The following is a 20,164-nucleotide window of genomic DNA, read 5'->3' as shown; positions in this document are numbered from 1 at the left end:
CATTAATTACATAGGATCATTTTATAGCTCAACCAGACAACTCTATTTGTCGACTGAATTTAATATTTTTTAACCAAATCCGACATGGGGCTTCAACAAACGTTCAGGGATATGATTTGATCTCACACTATCATGCATGTACATAAGGAGTATTACTAATACCATGAAATTGATCTCTTGTAGTCTGACATACTAAATTATGTACTATTTGAAATAAGTAAATGTATGAGGTTGTCGGTGGCCAAGTGGTTAGACCACTTGCCTCTTACCACTGCAATCGGGGTTCAAACCCATTCTGCGTTTGACTAAATTTACCATGCTGTAGGTAAGAAGAGTGTCGTTCAGTTCGGGGAACAACGCAGGTTTTCCCGGAGTACTTCGGTTTCCTCCTGCACTAACACTGAACCCCTGAGGGATGGCCCTCACTGGACTTCTTGGGAGACAAGTGCGTGTTTATATACTTAAAGAACTATCCAGTATAAATAAAAAAAAACACAACAAAACACTCATGTGTAACTGTAATATAAAAAACAACATTTTTGTATAACCAAACACCAGAACACAGCAAAGAGACACACTTTGGTAAGTTTACACACTGCGTTTTTATTTTCCACTGAGAAGGCACAATTTGACATGTTTGCTGGCAATGCCTCAATTCATACTGCCAATACACACAGAATTAAAAAGATCAAAATTAGAATGATTTCTATAATTAGATTAAAATGTACAGAAATTTACAAAAATTTTAATTTTATGAATAAGATTATCATGCAGATCATTAAATAAATATATATAATAATCATGTTGACAATGCGCTTCTATCTAATTACTGTCAAGCATTCGATACCAGCACTTTCTAAAAGGTATAGAAACCAATTACCAACATAAAGACAGTTTCATGAATATCTGTTGACTGTATGTGGTCCAGGCAGCTAAACACCTACCCTGAAGAATAAATATACTACCATGCTTTGAACATCTTTAATGTCATCTAGTCAAAGTATGTACTTAAAAGAAATATATGTAATATTGTTGGCACCAGCATGGGAAGACATAAGCTTCTTTACATTGTACAAGGCACAGTCTGATTTATTTCTGCATTTAGTACACTTGTATTGGTTACTGCTATCAACTTTTTTTCAGTGATCAAACAGCATCTCACATTATATTTACCATAATCTCTTTTGTCCTGCCACTCTTTGTACTTCTCAACACACAGAGATTACATTAAATATGATGTTGATGTTCATTAATGAAGTTTTCCCCATAAAAAAACCCCTCAAAATTGCTGAACATGCGTCAAGTAAAGTTGGTCTTCTTTACAAAATTTCAAAGTTGAGTAAGTTACTGAGGTGTTATTTTATCACTGAAAATTATCTGTCGGTTGATGCAGTAATTAATCATACCAATGTAGTAAAGACAAAAATAAGTTTGACTAGACTTTTCCTTTAACTTTTCCCTCTTTCCAAACAACGAACAAAGTTATGACATTGTGAACTGACCAATCTCATTTGGTTAAATATACATCACACTCATAGAATATTACTAGAGGATATCAAAGATGAGTGGATACTAACAGCTGTACTGTGTTTCATACAATAAGGACTAGGGAGGTCAGTACTACTATGGTACATTCTTATTTGGTAGCTCTCATCAGTAACATTTCCTTATTTGGCAGTATTTTTCTAGTCACTATTATTTTCTTACTTGGCATTACTTCTCTAGTCAGTACTATTTCCTTACATGGCACTACTCTGGTCAGTACTATTACCATATTTGGTACTATTTGAATATCTAGATGTCTTCCCTTGTTGAGAGTATCTCCTAATTTGCTGCTTTCTCAATCAGTACTACCTTCTTATTTGGTATTACTTCCCTTGTCAGGATTATTTCTTCACTTAGTATTATTTCCCCTGTCAGCACTATTTTGTACTCCCCTTGTCAAGACTTCCTTATTTGGTACGCCTTTGTCAGTACTATTCCCTTATTTGGTACCCCCTTTTCAGTACTATTTCCTTATTTGGCACTCCCCCTTGTCAGTACTATTTCCTTATTTGGTACTTCCCTTAGTACTACTTCCTTATTTGGTACTCCCATTGTCAGTACTATTTCCTTATTTGGTACTTCCCTTAGTACTACTTCCTTATTTGGTACTCCCATTGTCAATGCTACGTCCTTATTTCACTTCCTTATTTAGTGTTTCCTTGGCCAGAACAATTTCATTATTTAACATTACTTCCTCAGCCAGTACTATTTCCATATTTGGTATTACTTTCTCAGCCAGTACTATTTCCATATTTAGTATTACTTCCTCAGCCAGTACTATTTCCATATTTAGTATTACTCCCTTAGCCAGTACTATTTTCATATTTGGTATTACTTCCCTAGTCAGTACTATTTCCATATTTGGTATTACTTCCCTAGTCAGTACTATTTCCATATTTGGTATTACTTCCCTAGTCAGTACTATTTCTGTTTATGGTACTACCATGGGCTGCTGTATCATGGTATACATTTTACATACTCATTGGATATTACTGTATTTGTACTTTACAAAATCCTGTGGACTTGTAAAAAAATGTACTTCTGTGGTAGAATAAAATTCACAAAAAATATAAATATTAGAGGTAATGCAAATCAATGTAAAATAATTAGAATAGAAATTATGAAAAAGATGCATACAAGTATTATTGAAATATAAAAACATAATCAAACATAATCAAATTGATTGAATTTTTTCTGAAAAAATATTGTAATAGCAATATCACAAACAATAGAAAACAAAAGTGAGAGAGGCAAAGTGTATTGAAATATGGACCAAGATAAGTGGTCCAAAGCCGAGAATGTTGTAAGATTTAATGTTTGTGTGTGGATGTTGGTGTGTATGTGTATGTGTGTATGTGTGCATGTGTGTACAGGGGCGGTGTACTTGCATAATAATTCTTTGTGTGCATGTACCTACCCGTGTATCTGCATTCCTGCCTGTGTGCATATGTATACATATATTGTTGTAAGTCAAGAAAAATGTCATTGCATTTTTAAAGTCTCTTTCACAATATTTGATGTTGTGAGTAGTTTTCTCCAAAGATGTATTTGCTTTGGTGATAATCTTTTAAAGCAACTATGGACAATCGAACCACAAGTTTGTGGGTGACTAATGCTGGACGCTTGAACCACAAGTTTGTGTGTGATTGTTATGCTGGACACTTGAATCACAGTCTAAAAACATTCTACACTGTGTGTTAGTTGTGATAAAAATACATATCAACTTGTTTTTTTTTCTCTCTCTCTCTCTCTCCCTTCTGTAAACTTCATAAAATGGTTAGAAATAAAACTCTTTCTAAAAGCCATAAATCTAGTAAATAAAATGCAGCATGGCTCATTCAAAACCCCATTACATTTAGAATATACTTTTTAAATCTTTCAAAATGGAATTTACACAATTGCACATAACAAAAAGTGAAAGTACTGAGAACACAGCGTGAGCATACAGTATATACTACTACTTGTACTCAAAGTTAAATAAAAAACTTAGTCATCAGATTAGAGATAAAAATAAATATTGTTTTCCATCTTTAGACAGCAGACTGTGAATGTGATGAACATACATTTGAAATTGACAATTGTGATATTGTATCAATTCAATACGCAATATTCCAGTTATCAGACAGACAAATGACAGTATAGTTTGGCCACTGTGTGTGCTGTTTCAATACAGTTACTGAACCAGTAGTAAGGGCAATGATAGTTGAGTGGTATAGCCTCCTTTGAAGGAAATCATTATGGATGATCGCACAATGTCACACAAGCTCAAGAAGTGAACATCGTTCGTTTAGGACAAAACCCCCTCCCTCTCTCCCTAAGCAAACGTTCACAAGTGTGACATCACATCTATATATGATGTAAACCATGATGTAAAATGGAGTGGTCACACGACTATGATCGATGCGATGTAAAAACATGGAAAACATGAATTTCCAACCTTATGAACCTGTTTACAGAGACGATGGCAAATGCATCAAAGTACTACCAGAAACCCAGCACTGTATCTCACATTAGAAGTAAATTTTTATCAACTTATCAACATCTCAGTAATAAATACAGAAGCTGTTACCATTGAAGGCATGCAACGCAACTTTTCAAATTTGGTTAGAAGTGCAAATAAGAAGTTCAGCAATCTCAATGACACCAGACCCCTCCCCCCTAAACAAACAACGTTCGCTTATTGAGCTTGTGTGACATTGTGTGATCAACCCCTAAAAGTTTGACAGCAAAAGTTGGTTACATTCCCCACTAGTCAAAATGTTCTATTAATATTGTTTCTAATGACTTCATTTCTTGGTACTCATGGAGATCTTTTATCCACATTTTATTAATCCTTTTTATCCGAAGGGGGTACTATTTGTAAACAAGTAATTACTAGAGGATAACTCCTTAATGTGCAGCCATGCCAGATTTTTCCTCATATGGGGCAACCTCTTGTGAAAATGACTGCAAGGTGAATAACTTGAATAGAGGATATTAATGATGATTCATAGCATCTAAATTTAACAGTTTTCATCAAATTTAGCACCATTCGTGTGGGCAAATCCTAACGATGACAAACAGCATTTGTTTCTATCTCTCCTCTGAAAGCAAATTAAAAGTACTGACAATAAATTCAAACAGCTCTAACTCAAAGCTCTACATCACCTAAAAGGAGGCATATGCAATACTAAAAAAAACTGAGTAACTTACAAAGCACAAAATGCAGCAAACAACCTTAACAACAGTAACTATGCACAAACAATAATCTAATTCTGTTAAAAACATGACATTAAATACTTTCAACCAACAAGTGAACAGTAAAATAGAAAACTTCACAAATGAAGATTCCAAGGTTTTTTTTGACAGTTTTGTCAACTCAGTAGTAAACATATCAGTGTATATATATATCAAGTAAATTACACAACAGGTGAAAGCAACTTGACAAATCAACTTTGTAAATTTAACATGCCAGTGCTGTAGTAATGAAACATCATCTCCCAACTATTATGCACAAGGAGATGACTGTGTTATTTTGATCTGCTTTCAATGTAAATACACAGACTGTTTTATATCACTTTATTTCAATGATTGTACTGCAGAATACTGTCATTGTGACCATAGACCCTACACCAACTAATGGTGTAGGGTCTATGTTGTGACCAATACTTTTAAGTGTTTATATCTTTGTTGTTGTGCATAAGTGAGTTGAACTGAGTGTCAACACAGTGGCTATCTATTGGGCCCTCGAACAGTCAGCAAGGGCCATCAAGACATGTAATGATGACCACATCCGACTAAAGATGATCATCTCTCTATCTCTCAATAACATGATACATACGCCATGAGATATTAATTCAAACCAAACACTGCCATTTAGGATTAACTGAACCATTCTCTTACACTTGTATTGTTAAATTCCACTTAAGGAATGTATTTTCACTGGATGATTGCTTATCATAAATATGATATGCCATCCTGTCCACATGGTGAGTGGTTTGGTTCCATTTGAATTCCTTATAATATCTAAAGTTCCTTTGAGTAAGTCTTTATTGAAACAGGGTTGTGGAACATTATAGTACTACATTTCACTATGTTATATCAAGTTAGAGTATAATTAGTTCAAGTTAGGCTGAGATATACAATTCCAATTAATCAATAAGTCACTGTCAATTCAACAGAATGTAAAGATAATATTTTGTAACCATATCTATAATGGTAAACTTCTTGAGTATAAATTCTATGTTTTTGTGAACATTGTGAATTTAGTTTTCCAACTCATCTTTTAAACTGATGGCTAAACATTTGATACATTTCAGTGTAATGTATTTCAACTAACGTTGTCGTGTTGCAACACTTGAAGCAGTAAAAGGTTTTTGAACTTATACCTCAACATTATATGCATTTACAAAGTTTTTTGTAACTTGTGACTTTACATGTAGCATTTTACACAACTTTATCTTTAATTATGGGCTCATTTGTAGGAACATATACAATGAAGTCGTTCAACTGATGGCTCAACATGTAGCAAACTGTTACATTCAAAGCTGTGTATTAAAGTCATGTACTGACAACTAAGAATTATTGTAATAACTAACAAATCTGATTAAATTTTATACTCATGTTTTCATGTGGAATCATATACAACAATCTGATTAGAACTTTGCCAGTCTACGATAGAATGTACGTTATCTTAGTAAATCATTTACCATCAAAAACATAGGTATATCAGTTATGTTCCCACAAACACCTATTTGTACATATATGTATATGCATTAGTTTATTCACACATCCCGATGTATCATGTCATGTGACTTACTTCACATATTGGACCATCGTCTGCCATTGGCCAATAAGTGCCATGTGATGTGAGTTGCATTATACTCTGCCATTGGCTCACAGTGAATCATGTGATGAGATTATAATGACTTTAAACAGTGATCTCATTGGCTGATATACTGGTAGTTCTTAGGGCTATAGTTGGTCTAATACAAATACTTGAATGATTTTGTGATGTATATATATCAACCGATCTGGTCTAACTATTTAATTAGGACTGAAGTGTTACCTTTTTATTAATAGAAGCTGTAATTATATTCCTTTGTGGGTTGTAATGTGAATTCTGATGTGAAACCAAGCTGAAATGTTATCAGAATAATTAGTTGACCGAGATACTGATGTCTGCCTATCACATTAATGAATGGCATCACGACAGCTGTCCCAATTTTTCATAATAATTAAAGCGTTTCCCTTGACACTCATCAGTACTTGATGCACACAATATACCGCATCATTTGTAAATATATTTAAATGTATCTTCTCTAGCTGACTTGAGTTGAATTAAAATGTACTGTTATTTTTTTTAACAGATTTACATATACTTAATCTGTAGAAATGAAAAGAATTCATGTTGATCCTCCACAAACCACCACTTCACAATATCATTACGGCATCATAGGAGGACTAGCATTACTCTTTTTTTTTCAAACCTATCAACTTAGTTGCCTTTACTGAAAGAAAAATCCACATTTTGATTATCATGTAAATTGTATGTAATTTCTGGTTACCCATTCACATAACGCCATAAACCATGTACTTTATTTTTACCCTCCTTGAATTCATCAGTTGGATGAACTTTGCTCTGTTACAATATTGACATGCTGAACTCCAACATGAAGCATCATCCATGCACATGTAATCAATTTTGATCTGTTTGCAAATAGAACCATCCAATTCCAAGAATACACATCTGTACATATTTAGACCATATATCAACTACAAAATGAGGCGTACCTCGGACTATTTAATATGACTATACATTTTCAGCATGTAATTCTGTAGAGTCTAAGATTTCAGTTAGCTAAGTTTTGTATCATTGTAAATAGCATATCTTAGTGGACAGTCTTGTTTTTCATGTATATTTTCTATACTTCTGTGCCTTGGTTATAACTGTCATCCATTCCACCATCCATTATAGGGATTACTAAATCATCCATGTTGGGCATAACAAATACTTTCTGAAATCAAAAATAAAGAGTTTTTCTTTTTAATCTTAATTTTATGACCATTATTCATCAACTGTGTTGATCAAATTATTTCAATACAAAGGTTATAAAGCAGTTCAATTTCTAGAGGTCAGCTGTAACTATAAAATTCATCATTCAAAGATTGTTGACAGGATACTGAGATCAAAAGTTCACTAAGGTGACCTGTTTGTACCCTATAACCTTTGTAATTCAATCTCAGTTTTAAGAAAATTAGCTAGGAACATTCTGTAGGAAGGATATAATTAAAATATTCTGGACAAAGTGATAATAGTCTACTGTGGTATTCATACTTATCTCTGTGACTGATGTATAGTCATCCAATGCAGGTTAAAGTTCAAAGTGCATGAGAGGTCAGCAGGTCCATTCTCTTATAAATTTTGAGTTAATACCTTGTATTCACACTAACATGATGTAAATTGTTTGTATTAGCTATTAGTAACTGATATGAAGTAAAATTGGATTTGCATGAAAACTGGATTGCTACCATTGAGATGAGTTGCCATGGTGATTTTACAACTTGTTAACAGGGCTTGTTTGTAGATGTATTAACTACTAGTGACTGATAATGATATAAAGTCAAACTGGATTTGTATGAAAACTGGATTGCTACCATTGAGATGAGTTGCCATGGTACTTTGCCAACCTGTGTTTTGCAAAATGAAATCTTTGTATAACTACCATACTAATAACAGATCTGAGTAAATTTAATTTGCATAAAAAATGAATTGCTAACACTAAAATGAGTTCATTTTGCAATCTGTGTTGTATGTTATGTTGGATGTTATGTTGGATGTTATGTTGTATGTTATGTTGGATGTTAGATGTTACACTAGAGGTATCTTATCAAGATCAAGATGACGTTACAAAAGTTGTGTGAACTGACCTGGAATTCTTGTTCTAGTTTCTTCTCTATCCAATCTGTTACATGAGTTATGGTGACTTGTCTCATTCCGAGTTTAGGACGGGCTGATAGCCATAAATGAGGCTTGGTACGGAATCCATACCTTATGGAAACAATGGCAATTATGAAACTTTAATACCAAGGTCTGGCTGAGAGTTTGGCAGGATGAATACACGGAAGGAATGGTGTTGAATTACTAAACTGCCTATCAAGTGCACCATGGGGACACTTAAAATAACAACACATTTGATAATACTTAAAATGGGAAAACCATTCACGGAAATACAGGGATTTTCACAAACTTTGGGTACTGAAGAGTCATTTCATGATTTTACATCATAATTACATTACGTGTGACTGCCATGATATACACAGTTGAATTTTTTTCTTATTCATTGTTCAGTGAAAATCCTTGCCATGGAGAGAAATTGTGTCATGGGTGTCAGAACACGTGTATATGTGATAGCAGAGCATCAGTATTGCTTTAGTACTTAGGAGTCAATCGAATACAGCGTTAACTCACCACCTCTATCAGATAATATAATACCCTTGGTTAATTAGCACATTCTAACAGACAGCAAGTCTTAGAGTATTTCAAATTTACAAAACACTACCTGACAACAGAGCAAACTTACCAAAGTCTATCAGACGGAGGGGGTGGTAAGTTAACGGCCAATGTACCATGTAGACCTTTGACCTCAACTGTGAGCACCAATGGTAGATTTGACACCTCTTCGATGGCTTTCTTGATGTATGAATTCTCTGCAGCTTTCTGGAAGTACTTGGATTTGGCAACTCTGTTTACAATACGCAGTATCTTCTTACTAGTACTGCTTCCAACAAAACTAAAACAACAACAACAACAACAACAACAATGTACATATATAAAATCAATAAATAAACCCCAATGTTTGAATCCCATGGTCTTGGATTACTACTATCTTTATCAGTGGAGCTTTATGGATTAAAATACAAGCATTCTTTTGTTCAGGACAAACTTGTTTACAGCTCTGTGACCAGACAACTGTTTTCATACCCACAATTTAACATTCAAACATTAAACCCTAAACAACTATAGGCCAATGGTGGAAATAGCATAAAAAATTTAGAAGTGAAAAAAGTTGTCTGGCAGAACTATAGACAAAGTAGGTCCAGAACAAAAGAATAATCCTATGCAACCCCTCTGGCTCCACTGATAGAATAACACTGATGCAGGTAAATCAGTTAGATTTTGTAATGTGGACAGGCCAAATATAGAAATCTGTGGTATATATTACAATGACTTTACCTTTCAGGATTGTCTGTAGCACCTGCATCATGGGGGTTGTTATCTGTATCTTCTTCCTCGGAAGATTCAGCACTATCCTCCTCATCACTGTCTAATGCAGCTGACGGACTGGAAACAAAATCAACGGGATAAAATATGTGATATCTATAGCAACAGATATGATAGAGATTCCCATGTCTTGTCTTACACTGGAATACATTAGTTGTGCAAAGACATAGAGATAGTAACTTTAATTGTTAAACTTATAAGAGAGAAGAGAATAACACCAGTCATGTTAATTCTGTTAGTATACCACTTTTAGCATTGCAGTTCAACTTGCATTAATTTTGCATTTCTAAGAAGTTCAACAGCCATATCCATTCTTACCACTAAAAGGTGAAGCATGACTGTCTAAGATATAACTGCATGGCTGGAAAAGATATTACTGCATGGCTGTGTATAGGATATCCTTGGATTGCTATGAGAATATCCTAGCATGAATGTATGAAAAATATTCTGGGATGTATATATGATATCTGAAAATGGCTGTGTGATAGATATCCTTCCAAGAATGTATCAAATATTTTTGCATGGCTGTATTAATTAAAGGATACCTAAGCATGGTTGTACAAGATATCTCTAGCATAGTTGTACAAGGCACATGTATCTTTGCATGAGTGTATGAGATATCTTAGTAGTTCTTTGAAATATCCTGCATGGCTGCATTATACTAGTATATTAAATTTGAAGCATGGCTGTATTGTATAGGAATTCCACCCTGTGTGAGATCTCCTAGCATGACTGTATAAAATATCCTTGCATGGTTGTTGTATGTAGGATATCCTAGGATGGAATGTGTGAGATATCCACACATGATGGTTGTGTAAGATATCCATGCATGCTTCTGTGAGATGTCCATGCATGTTCATAATGTATGGTATAGAAATAACCCTTCATGGCTGTACATAAGATATCCTCAAATGGTTGTGTGAGATAATCAAGCATGATTGTTCAAGATATCCCTGCATGGCTGTGTGAGATATCATCACAGTAATGTATGAAATATCCTTGCAAGGCTGTAATAAGATATCCTTGCATGGCTGTGTGAGATATCATCACAGTAATGTACGAAATATCCTTGCAAGGCTGTCATAAGATATCCTTGCATGGCTGTGTGAGATATCACAGTAATGTATGAAATATCCTTGCAAGGTTGTCATAAGATATCCTTGCATGGCTGTGTGAGATATCATCACAGTAATGTACGAAATATCCTTGCATGGCTGTAATAAGATATGCTAGAATGGCCGTGTGAGGTATTTAATCTTCGGTGTGTGAGATATGCACAAGAATATATGAAATATTTTAGCATGGTCACATGTGAGATAACCTAGAATGGCTATGTGTGAATCTAAGACTGGTATTGAAAATACATGTATATGGATCTTATGGTAACACATGCTTCCACACTGCATGCATTGTACATATTGCTGAATCAGAGAATGAGGGTGTGCGCATACATGTGAGCTATATTGAGAGATTCTAGACCAGTGGGCCAATCTTTATGTACAGTGGGTGTATATTAGTAGTGACAATGACATGCCTTGGTGGGTGCAAGTAGTGGACTAATCTGTTATTTTGGGGTTTGAATGTCAAAACTTGTCCTGTTGATATTATCAATGTTGTTAATATAAGACTAACCAATACAATGGTAAATGGAAGAGCTAAACATGGTGCTGATTATGGAAAATGATTTTTATATATTTAATATACATACATTATTTAACTGTTAATACAATATCAATAATGATATGAAATTGTCAATTTATAAGGTATCACAAGTTTTGGATACTTTTTCACAAAAATGAGATGAAACATTCAAATTGTCATGTTTTAGCAAGGACATAACAGACAATGACTACAAATTACAGATTGTATGAGAAATAAATGAGGACTTGATTTCTCTGGCCATGACATTGAAATGTTGACATACAGTTTGATATGTTTTTATACATCTCACCTCACTGTTAACTTAGTTTCAGAAGCTGGGTTAGAAGACCTGCGACCACTTAGCCTTGAAACTGTCCTGTTAATTTTTGTCCTCAGCTTAGAGCTAGAACTACTAGCAACCTTCTTTCCCTTGCTAAAAACCACACAAAGCATGCCCAAGGGGATAAAAACCAAGCAAGGAAGGGCAGTGCGATAACATAGGAACAGAAAAGATATAGGAAAAAAAGGAAAGTTCACGCTAGAGTTAAAAAATCAACACAGCAAAGAATATGTGTTAGAATCATAATGTGGGTAGGAATAGTCAAAGTGAATAGACAAATAATAACAGCCTCACACTCATTAACATACACTCAATTCTATATCTTTGCATTTACGATAACCTTTTCATTTATCATTTGTATTTCAAACTTGGTGTTGACTGTCTTTGCACAAGTCTTATTAGAACAGAATAGAATAGAATAGAATAGAATAGAATGTTTATTGCATCCGTTAGGAAAACTACATTTCTCCATTGGATTTTCTGCAATAAGTGTTTGGTGCTAAAACAAACTAGTAAAATATATAAACTAGAGTAATAATAGTTAACAAAATAAGGTTTGTATAAAAGTATAAGCTATAGGTTTAGATAAATGTCATGTATTTCTTTTAACTCTGTATTATTTCAAACTTGATTTTGACCTTGCAAAGATCCTTTTGAACATTAACGTTTGTTCAGGTGCTGACAGATTAAGTCAACAGGTTTACAAGGTTATGTCAACATTTATAAAAGCATTCACATATTACTAGTTCCATTCAAAGGAGCAGGACACAAGTGTAGGGAATAAAGATATGTACATAATCATGTGGGAGGGTAACTTTATTATTTTGATTCATGTATGTCAAAACAAAAAGATTATATTGTACATAAACATAATGTTAACAGAAGTAAGGTTGTTGAAGTCACATTAATTATTAAGTGGGATTGGTGTTGTAAGTCTGGTGTTGACCATTGTATGATTGGTCGGTTAGTTTGGTATTTGCCTACTGATTGGTTGGTGAGTTTGTTGTTTGACCACTGATTGGCTTTTAGTGAGTTTACTGTTTGAACATTGATTGATTAGTGAGTATGGTTTTTGAACAATTGATTGGTTAGTGAGTTTGTTGTTTGACCATTGATTGGCTAGTAAGTTTGGTGTTGCCTACTGATTGGTTAGTGAGTTTGTTGTTTGACCATTGATTGGTTAGTAAGTTTGGTGTTGCCTACTGATTGGTTAGTGAGTTTGGTGTTTGACCACTGATTGGTCAGTAAGTAACTTTGTTGTTTGACCACTGATTGATCAGTGACTATGTTGTTTGACCACTGATTGGTCAGTGAGTTTCCTGTTTGATCATTGATTGGTCAATGACTTTGTGTTTGACTTTTCTCTGGGCAGCTAGTTCAATATTTGACCATGCATAGTTGTCAGCAAAACAAGAAGTAACTATCGAGTCGATAAAGAAAGTAACCTGTTATCCAGGCAAAACAATAGTTCCAAGAGTGCTCCCTAGCACTCTGGAAATAATGATTTACATGATAGCTTTCAGATAGCAACATTACCTGTTAGGGTTGGTTGTTTTAGAAGAGGATAGTTTTCTTTCAGCTGTATCACCGTTGTCTTTGCCAAGTTTGTACAAGTTGAGTTTAGTTTCCAGCGTCATACAACAGGAGCCATAGTAGGTGATATCTAAGTCAACCCATAGGCCACCTTCATCCATGACAGGCTTGGAGGCACGTCGGACGACAGGCATGGCAATTCCTAGATCTATGTCTGTAATCTCTAACTCATTGATGAAGTAAGGTACCTGTAATCATCCAAAAGTAAAAAATACCATCACAATTTTGACAAAAAACAGATAAAGATTCTTTTTATACCATGTTTTATATACCACACACATATTTTATGAATATTGAGTGGACACTTGGTAGAGACATTTCCATACATGGAGATAACTTCAAGATTTCCATTGATGCTCTCTGATCAACTTTCACTTTTGTTTGTAAAAAACTTTCGAGTCTAAACACAAACAAGTCTTTCATAATCTATTATTTTCAATCTATTACATTGCATTGTAAAATATTAATGAATGTGCAAAGTGTGTTATTGTACGTACAATAACAAACATTTTTTACACATCTTTTAGCATTTTGCGATGTAATGAGTTACAAACACAGACTTGGTCTATGTTGTTTCACATTGATTTTTCAATTAGGAAGCCATGATATACTTATTTATACGTTAAAAATCCAAAATAATTACCAAATCCTCATTCATGTGGCCACTTTAAGTTACTGAAATGTACAAACCTTTATTTTACTCAGTTTCCTCTGTATCTTATGTGCAACAACACCTGCCCACTGTTGTTCACGTAAGAAGTCCCAGAAACTCCGACTAATCAGTGCGTTAACCCAGGACGCTGGCGATTCATTGCTGGATTGTTGTTGTTCTGCCTTGGTTCTACGTGCCGGACTAGCATAAGTCACACCGCCTGATTTGACATTGACCCCAAGACCTAGGTCATCTTTGTCTTTGGGGATCAACTTGGACATATACTTATAGTAATCTACACCAGCTTTGAGATTGGTACGTTCTATGTCTTCAAGTGGTACAGTGGTATCATCATCGGTTGATGCTTTAGCACTGTCATCTTTTATCTTGGTAGATGGTTTGTCTTTCAGTAATGTCAGTAAGGGTTTCTTTCCCTTTGTCACGTCCCAATTGGCAGCAATTTCTAATTTCCGATACCATTCTTCTTTCTCTCTACCAGTTCTTCCAAACACAATCAGTTTTGTATCCGTACACTCTTCTCTCTGTATGATATCAAAACCCTTTGCATTATCAGGCATTGGCACATCAGTTGGACTTTCTGCCAATTTTCTCTGTGCTTTAGTTCCTTTCTTAGCCAGCTGTATGCAAATCGGATACTTCTTACTCCACCACCTCTTCCTACAGAGTCCTTCTGGGAGTAGGAATATCTTACTGCCTCTCAAGTCAAAGTGTCTCTGATGGATGAACATTGCGTTGTGATGTGGCTCATCCCATGATGCTTTGCGTGGAATGTTCTGTTTGGGTCTGGAGAGTCGAAGGAAGTAATCCTCAAGACGTACATAGATGGAATGAGTGTGACTTATATGGTAGTTGTCGGGATCATACTTCAGTAACTCATTCATCCAACCCTAAAGGTTAAACAGAACAATGATTTTTTAACTTTAAGTAAACGCATGGAGTGTTTATCAAAGGGGCAACACTGAGTTTATATGTTTGCTTGTTGTTGCTGTGTTTTGTTCTTTTAGGGAAGGAGGGTAATTTTTGCTGCATGTAGGAAATGTTGGTACTTGAATATTCTGCTGAAGAATACTTAACCATAAATTGCTGCACTGTTACAATCACAACTTGGTATGATTTGATAACATCGTTTAGTATTACATGTAACTGAAAAGTCCACGAAATTTCTGCCATCAATTGACAATTCTATAAAAGTTACCAGTTTTAACTTTACATACTTTCCTTTTCCAACAATTCATAAAATTTTGCAATTTCCTAAAAAATGTATACAACTTTCTCAACTTCTATTCCTACAGTTGATGTTATCAACCATCTTGTTGTTGTTGAGCAAAGTGAACTGTTATGTCTATGATCCAACTTTAATAGGATCAATGCAGTATCCTACCCATAGGAACAATGAGATGTGATCAATCAATGATCATTTCTACAATGACATCAACATAGGAGTTTCACTTTCGATTAATTTTCTGAATACAAAACTTACCTATACTTAGGGACGATTGCACAATGTCACACAAGCACCTCAATAAGCGAACTTTGTTTGTTTGGGGGTAGGGGGTCTGGTATCAATGCCATTGCTGAACATCATTATCACACTTTTAACCAAATTTCAACGGAATGATAACAGCTAAATTTGTATTTACTAATGAGATGTTGATAAGTTGACAATAACTTACTTCTCATGTAAGATACGTGTATGGTGTTGGATTTCTGGTATGCTTTAACAATCATGTTTTTACACTACATTGATCGTAGTGGTGTGACCATTACAGTTTTCATCATAGTTTCCACCATGATGTTGCACTTGTGAATGTTCTTGGGGGGGGGGGGGGTGTTTGACCTCAACAAACGATGTTCGTGAGCTTGTGCGACATTGTGTGATTGTCCCTCTAGGGCTCTTGCTAATTATACATAGACTAAAAGATTGATCATTGTCTATGCTCCTATACAAACATAGAAACATTGTGTGTTAGCAAGTGATATTGAGTGTATACACACAACAACTACTCTTTTAGTCTACATATTAAAACTATCATGTATGAAAATCAACTGAAACATCTCAACACTCTAACCTTTGTAGAGGATGAATACTATAGACTTTGTGTTTTTATTTTATTACAGATGTGACAAATCCCCAAATGTATGATATCAATGGTATGATATACATGTATATATATAGCATAATCATAGTCGTATTTCTTTCTTCTGTGTCAGTAGTATACTCCTGGTTTGGATAAATAGTTGACTTCCGATTCTACAGGTCTACATGTATCTCAGGCTTAATACACAATACTTTATTAGATATCATGATTTTGTTCATACATGTTGAATGCAGGGATAGACTGGCACCAAACTCCTTTTTCAAGACATGTAAATGTACACTGATAGGAGAGTTGGGCCACCAAGTGACGACTGGGAATGTATAATGAAATGTTAAGTTTAGTCTAATTATTACATTGCAAATACCGGTGTCTACATTTCCACTGATACAAACAGACTGGTAATACATGAAAGTGGTTAGTACCAAAACACATCACACTTGTTAGTATGACAGTCACTTACTAAAATGTATTATACCATGCATGCGCCAGGTTTCAACAAAATATATGGAATATATACTCTGGTCATTCTATGTTATGACAACACGTGTCTATGTCATTGGTTCTGCTGTGTTCGAAATATGAGTCAAAATGCTCAAAATTGCCATTAATTTCCCCCAATTTTTTTTCATTACTGGCGATGGTAATATGTTATTCCCCAATATTTTTCTTCATTCAGCCACAAAGTACTCATGACCTAAGGGTTGTCACTGCAAGTCACTAGATGAGTAGTGGCAAGAGCCTCTTTATAGGTCACTCATATTTTCCTTGAAGAAGGAAATGAAGAAAAATATTGAGGAATAATATGGAAAGAAATGGTGACGCAAACTATACATGTAGGTCATTCTATACACAGGTAGAATAGTTAAGTAGAATAGTTAACAATCAAAACCACTGACAGGATCACATGTAGCTATGTATATTGCAGTCAAAGAGAACCATAATGTAGCTTTCAATTCAATGTTTGTGATGTTTTCAATACATCTGCTAACTTTGATATCAAGTGTCTTATGGTATATTTGAGGGCTAACAAAGATGGAACAGTCACCAATCTTACTTGTGGAATAGATTTCACAGGATAAAAGTCACATGATGAAATGTCAAAAATTCACTAAAATATACAAAATAGGGAGGGGTGAACACCTCAACATTATTGTAATATTGATACAACATGTGTTATTTTATTTTAAAAAGTTGAGAATGTTGATATTGAGGAAAGATGAACAATATTTATAATTTCTGTTTTAGACAGACACATGCTATAAATATTTACTGCCTATATACATGACATGTATACAGTGATACCTCAGTAGTGTTCATGTGTGATGGTACATAATATACATCATATATATTATACGACGACGGTGTGATTGACATATTAACATTGGAATGTGTCACATGCACATATCCCTATAACATTGTGTATACATGTAACATATACATGTACTATCACATGACCACTACTGAGGTGTCACTGTACTGGCATATACAGTTTCTAGCTATCACAAACACAGAATTGAAAGCTACATTCAAATATTCAGAGTGAGCATAAAAAACTTGATCAAACAAGTTCTTCTATAAATACTACATGTACCATATTCACACTAGTACATACCTACATAATTATCATAACTCAACACAATAAGTTGGGTAAAGAGGAACACAGGACTAAAACCTTCAAATTCAACCAATGTATTATATATATAGCTGTATACATGTATGTGTTGGAAGACATGTGCATTACATGATATTGGGAGGAAGGGTGGCTATTGTATACACAGTTGAAGACTTAGTAATCCAGGTCTTTTGTTTCAAATATATATATTTTTTTAATCTTTGATATTTTATATATTGCCATAATGAACATATTTGTATTATTAAAGTATATCACTAAAATATATAACTAAACAAATAATAAAATTTTATTAATTTTGATGGGCAGTTTTGAGAAATGTTGTACTTTGAATAGACAAATACATACTGTGACACTAAACAGCCAGATGGGTGTGACATCACACGCAATGGCTACTGATTGTATTCAACTACTGGAGAATACAACCAGGAAGCTATCTCAGTCTTGACCTTTGACCCTTTACCTATCATTATTAATCATGTTACAAGGCCTGGATTACTGAGGCTTAGGAACATGTATATTTGTGAGATGGTGCAATGAAAGCTATAAAAATATAGTCACCTCTGTGTACCCATAGGACTGCCATAACTGCCATGCAAAAAAATAGTGCAAATGCACATAAAGATATAAAAATATATAGAGATAGGAAATGATGATTTAATATATGTGAGATGTGAGCATGCAAATGGTATGGCATCTGGTGTGATGAGTACAATGAAAGTGATGAATGATACGTAATGTCTATAAGTGGCTATGATATAGGTTTCTTAATACCAGAAAATGTAATACTTTTCAATAAAAGAAGCTATACATTTTACAATCAAATGTTATATAGTAAGTTGCTTTTACAATCTTCTAAACTGCTATGTATAACTTATAAGCTGCCTTATTAATCTAGAGTGTAAGAGAGCATAGATTCAAGGCTGAGTAAGTAACACACAGACCTGTATATATACATGTAGATGTATGTCACACTGTGTACATCTAACTAATATTAACAGCTAACATTAAGTGAAACTGACAGCTCTAATCTAATGTATCTGCCATCTTTCAATCTCTTAGCCCAAACATCTTTCCCCATTTCTTATTTTTTACTTTCAGTTATTTGCTTCGTTATTCTTTTCTTGTTGCAATGGTGTCATTTTTTTTACTATCTTTAATTTTGATCACACATACATGTATATGAAGGACTCTGTACAGACAAATTTGATAATCAGGATTGAATTGTACATACATGTATGAAGGACTCTCTCTCTATTGGACCTTACATAAATGGTGATAATGATTCTAAATCATGCCACATTTTTGTTATCCAATCACCCCCACCCCACCTCTCAAAATAAAATCTTAATACTACACAGTATTAAGTAAATATTTAGCCATTATTTATTTATCTGCTATTTTTTTAATAATAGAGTGGACCCAACCAATGACTACCTGTGAACCAAAAGGGATAATTCTATACTGCTTTTACTTATTTACTTCACTGTTATTATCTGTAGTAAACCCATCATTTCATGAAAATTTTATTCCATACAATCAAGACATTCCGGGTATTATTTGAATAGATGTCATGTCAGTGTATTAGTTGAAAAGATGTCATGTTAACAAATAACTGGTTGACTCTAAGTTTATCTATTGACAGATTTGTTAATCACATTCCACTGTACATACATACATGTACAAAGATACAGAAATGTTCAATCTATGTACATTGTAAAGTATTCTGATTATGATAGAGCTGAAAGTAAAGGTCATCTTTAATTTGCATTGAGTCTTCACGTCATCTAGACAGAGACTGTTTCCCTAAATTACAGTCATTTGTTATTGACAGAAAATCTTTTGCTATGATTGATTGACTGCTTTCATCATTTCAACGATTGGGCACATATTTCCCTGTCATTTTTTGAGCTTCTTTTGCTCGAGAATTTGAAAGGAGAAAGCCTTTGATAAGAATGCTACTTTGATTTTCCTTTTTATGTGCATGTCTTAATCTTGATTGTCTGCTATTGGACTATCATACATTCACATAATACATGTTTCTAATTCAATACTTATAAAAACCAGGCTTACCAAATAACATTCAATCCCCCCCCCCCCAGAATACCACCCAATCTCCCAACCACTCCTGTAACCGATAAATATAATTACATGATTGTACTTGTCACCGTCACCAGTTGTTGGACTACCATATATGGATATGTAAATTGACAATGTGACAGAAAATAATGACACATGACCAATACCACCATCATCATTGACCATATATCACCATCACTAGAAACAACCACCATTGCTACTAACAACCAGCAACATATGACCAATACCAACATAACTCCTATCAATGACTAGTATCACATGACCAATACCACCACCACCA

The 20,164-nt window shown here is 34.3% G+C and overlaps 1 protein-coding gene across 2 annotated transcripts in view; it reads right to left on the bottom strand.

Moving 5' to 3' along the window:
* Window positions 1–601: 601 nt before the first annotated feature.
* The window catches only part of LOC144435019 (testis-expressed protein 2-like), a 30,623-nt gene continuing 11,060 nt past the window's right edge, over window positions 602–20,164 (bottom strand). Inside the window, exons 3-9 of one of the 2 annotated variants that reach the window (XR_013480872.1) lie at window positions 14,073–14,942; window positions 13,326–13,570; window positions 9,761–9,868; window positions 9,108–9,317; window positions 8,455–8,575; window positions 2,155–7,541; window positions 602–2,090 (exon numbers count right to left, since the gene is read on the bottom strand). Coding sequence is in view for 1 of the 2 variants with exons in the window: in XM_078123555.1 (XP_077979681.1) it covers window positions 7,449–7,541; window positions 8,455–8,575; window positions 9,108–9,317; window positions 9,761–9,868; window positions 13,326–13,570; window positions 14,073–14,942 (1,647 nt within the window). In the remaining variant the exon portion in view is untranslated. Of the gene's footprint in view, window positions 7,542–8,454; window positions 8,576–9,107; window positions 9,318–9,760; window positions 9,869–13,325; window positions 13,571–14,072; window positions 14,943–20,164 lie in introns of both variants that reach the window. The other variant, XM_078123555.1, reaches the window with a different exon arrangement.

This window comes from Glandiceps talaboti, chromosome 5 (assembly GCF_964340395.1).
Source record: "Glandiceps talaboti chromosome 5, keGlaTala1.1, whole genome shotgun sequence".
Lineage (NCBI taxonomy): Eukaryota > Metazoa > Hemichordata > Enteropneusta > Spengelidae > Glandiceps > Glandiceps talaboti.
Note: the sequence above shows the minus strand (reverse complement) of the source record. Positions and strands in the feature narration are given on the sequence as shown.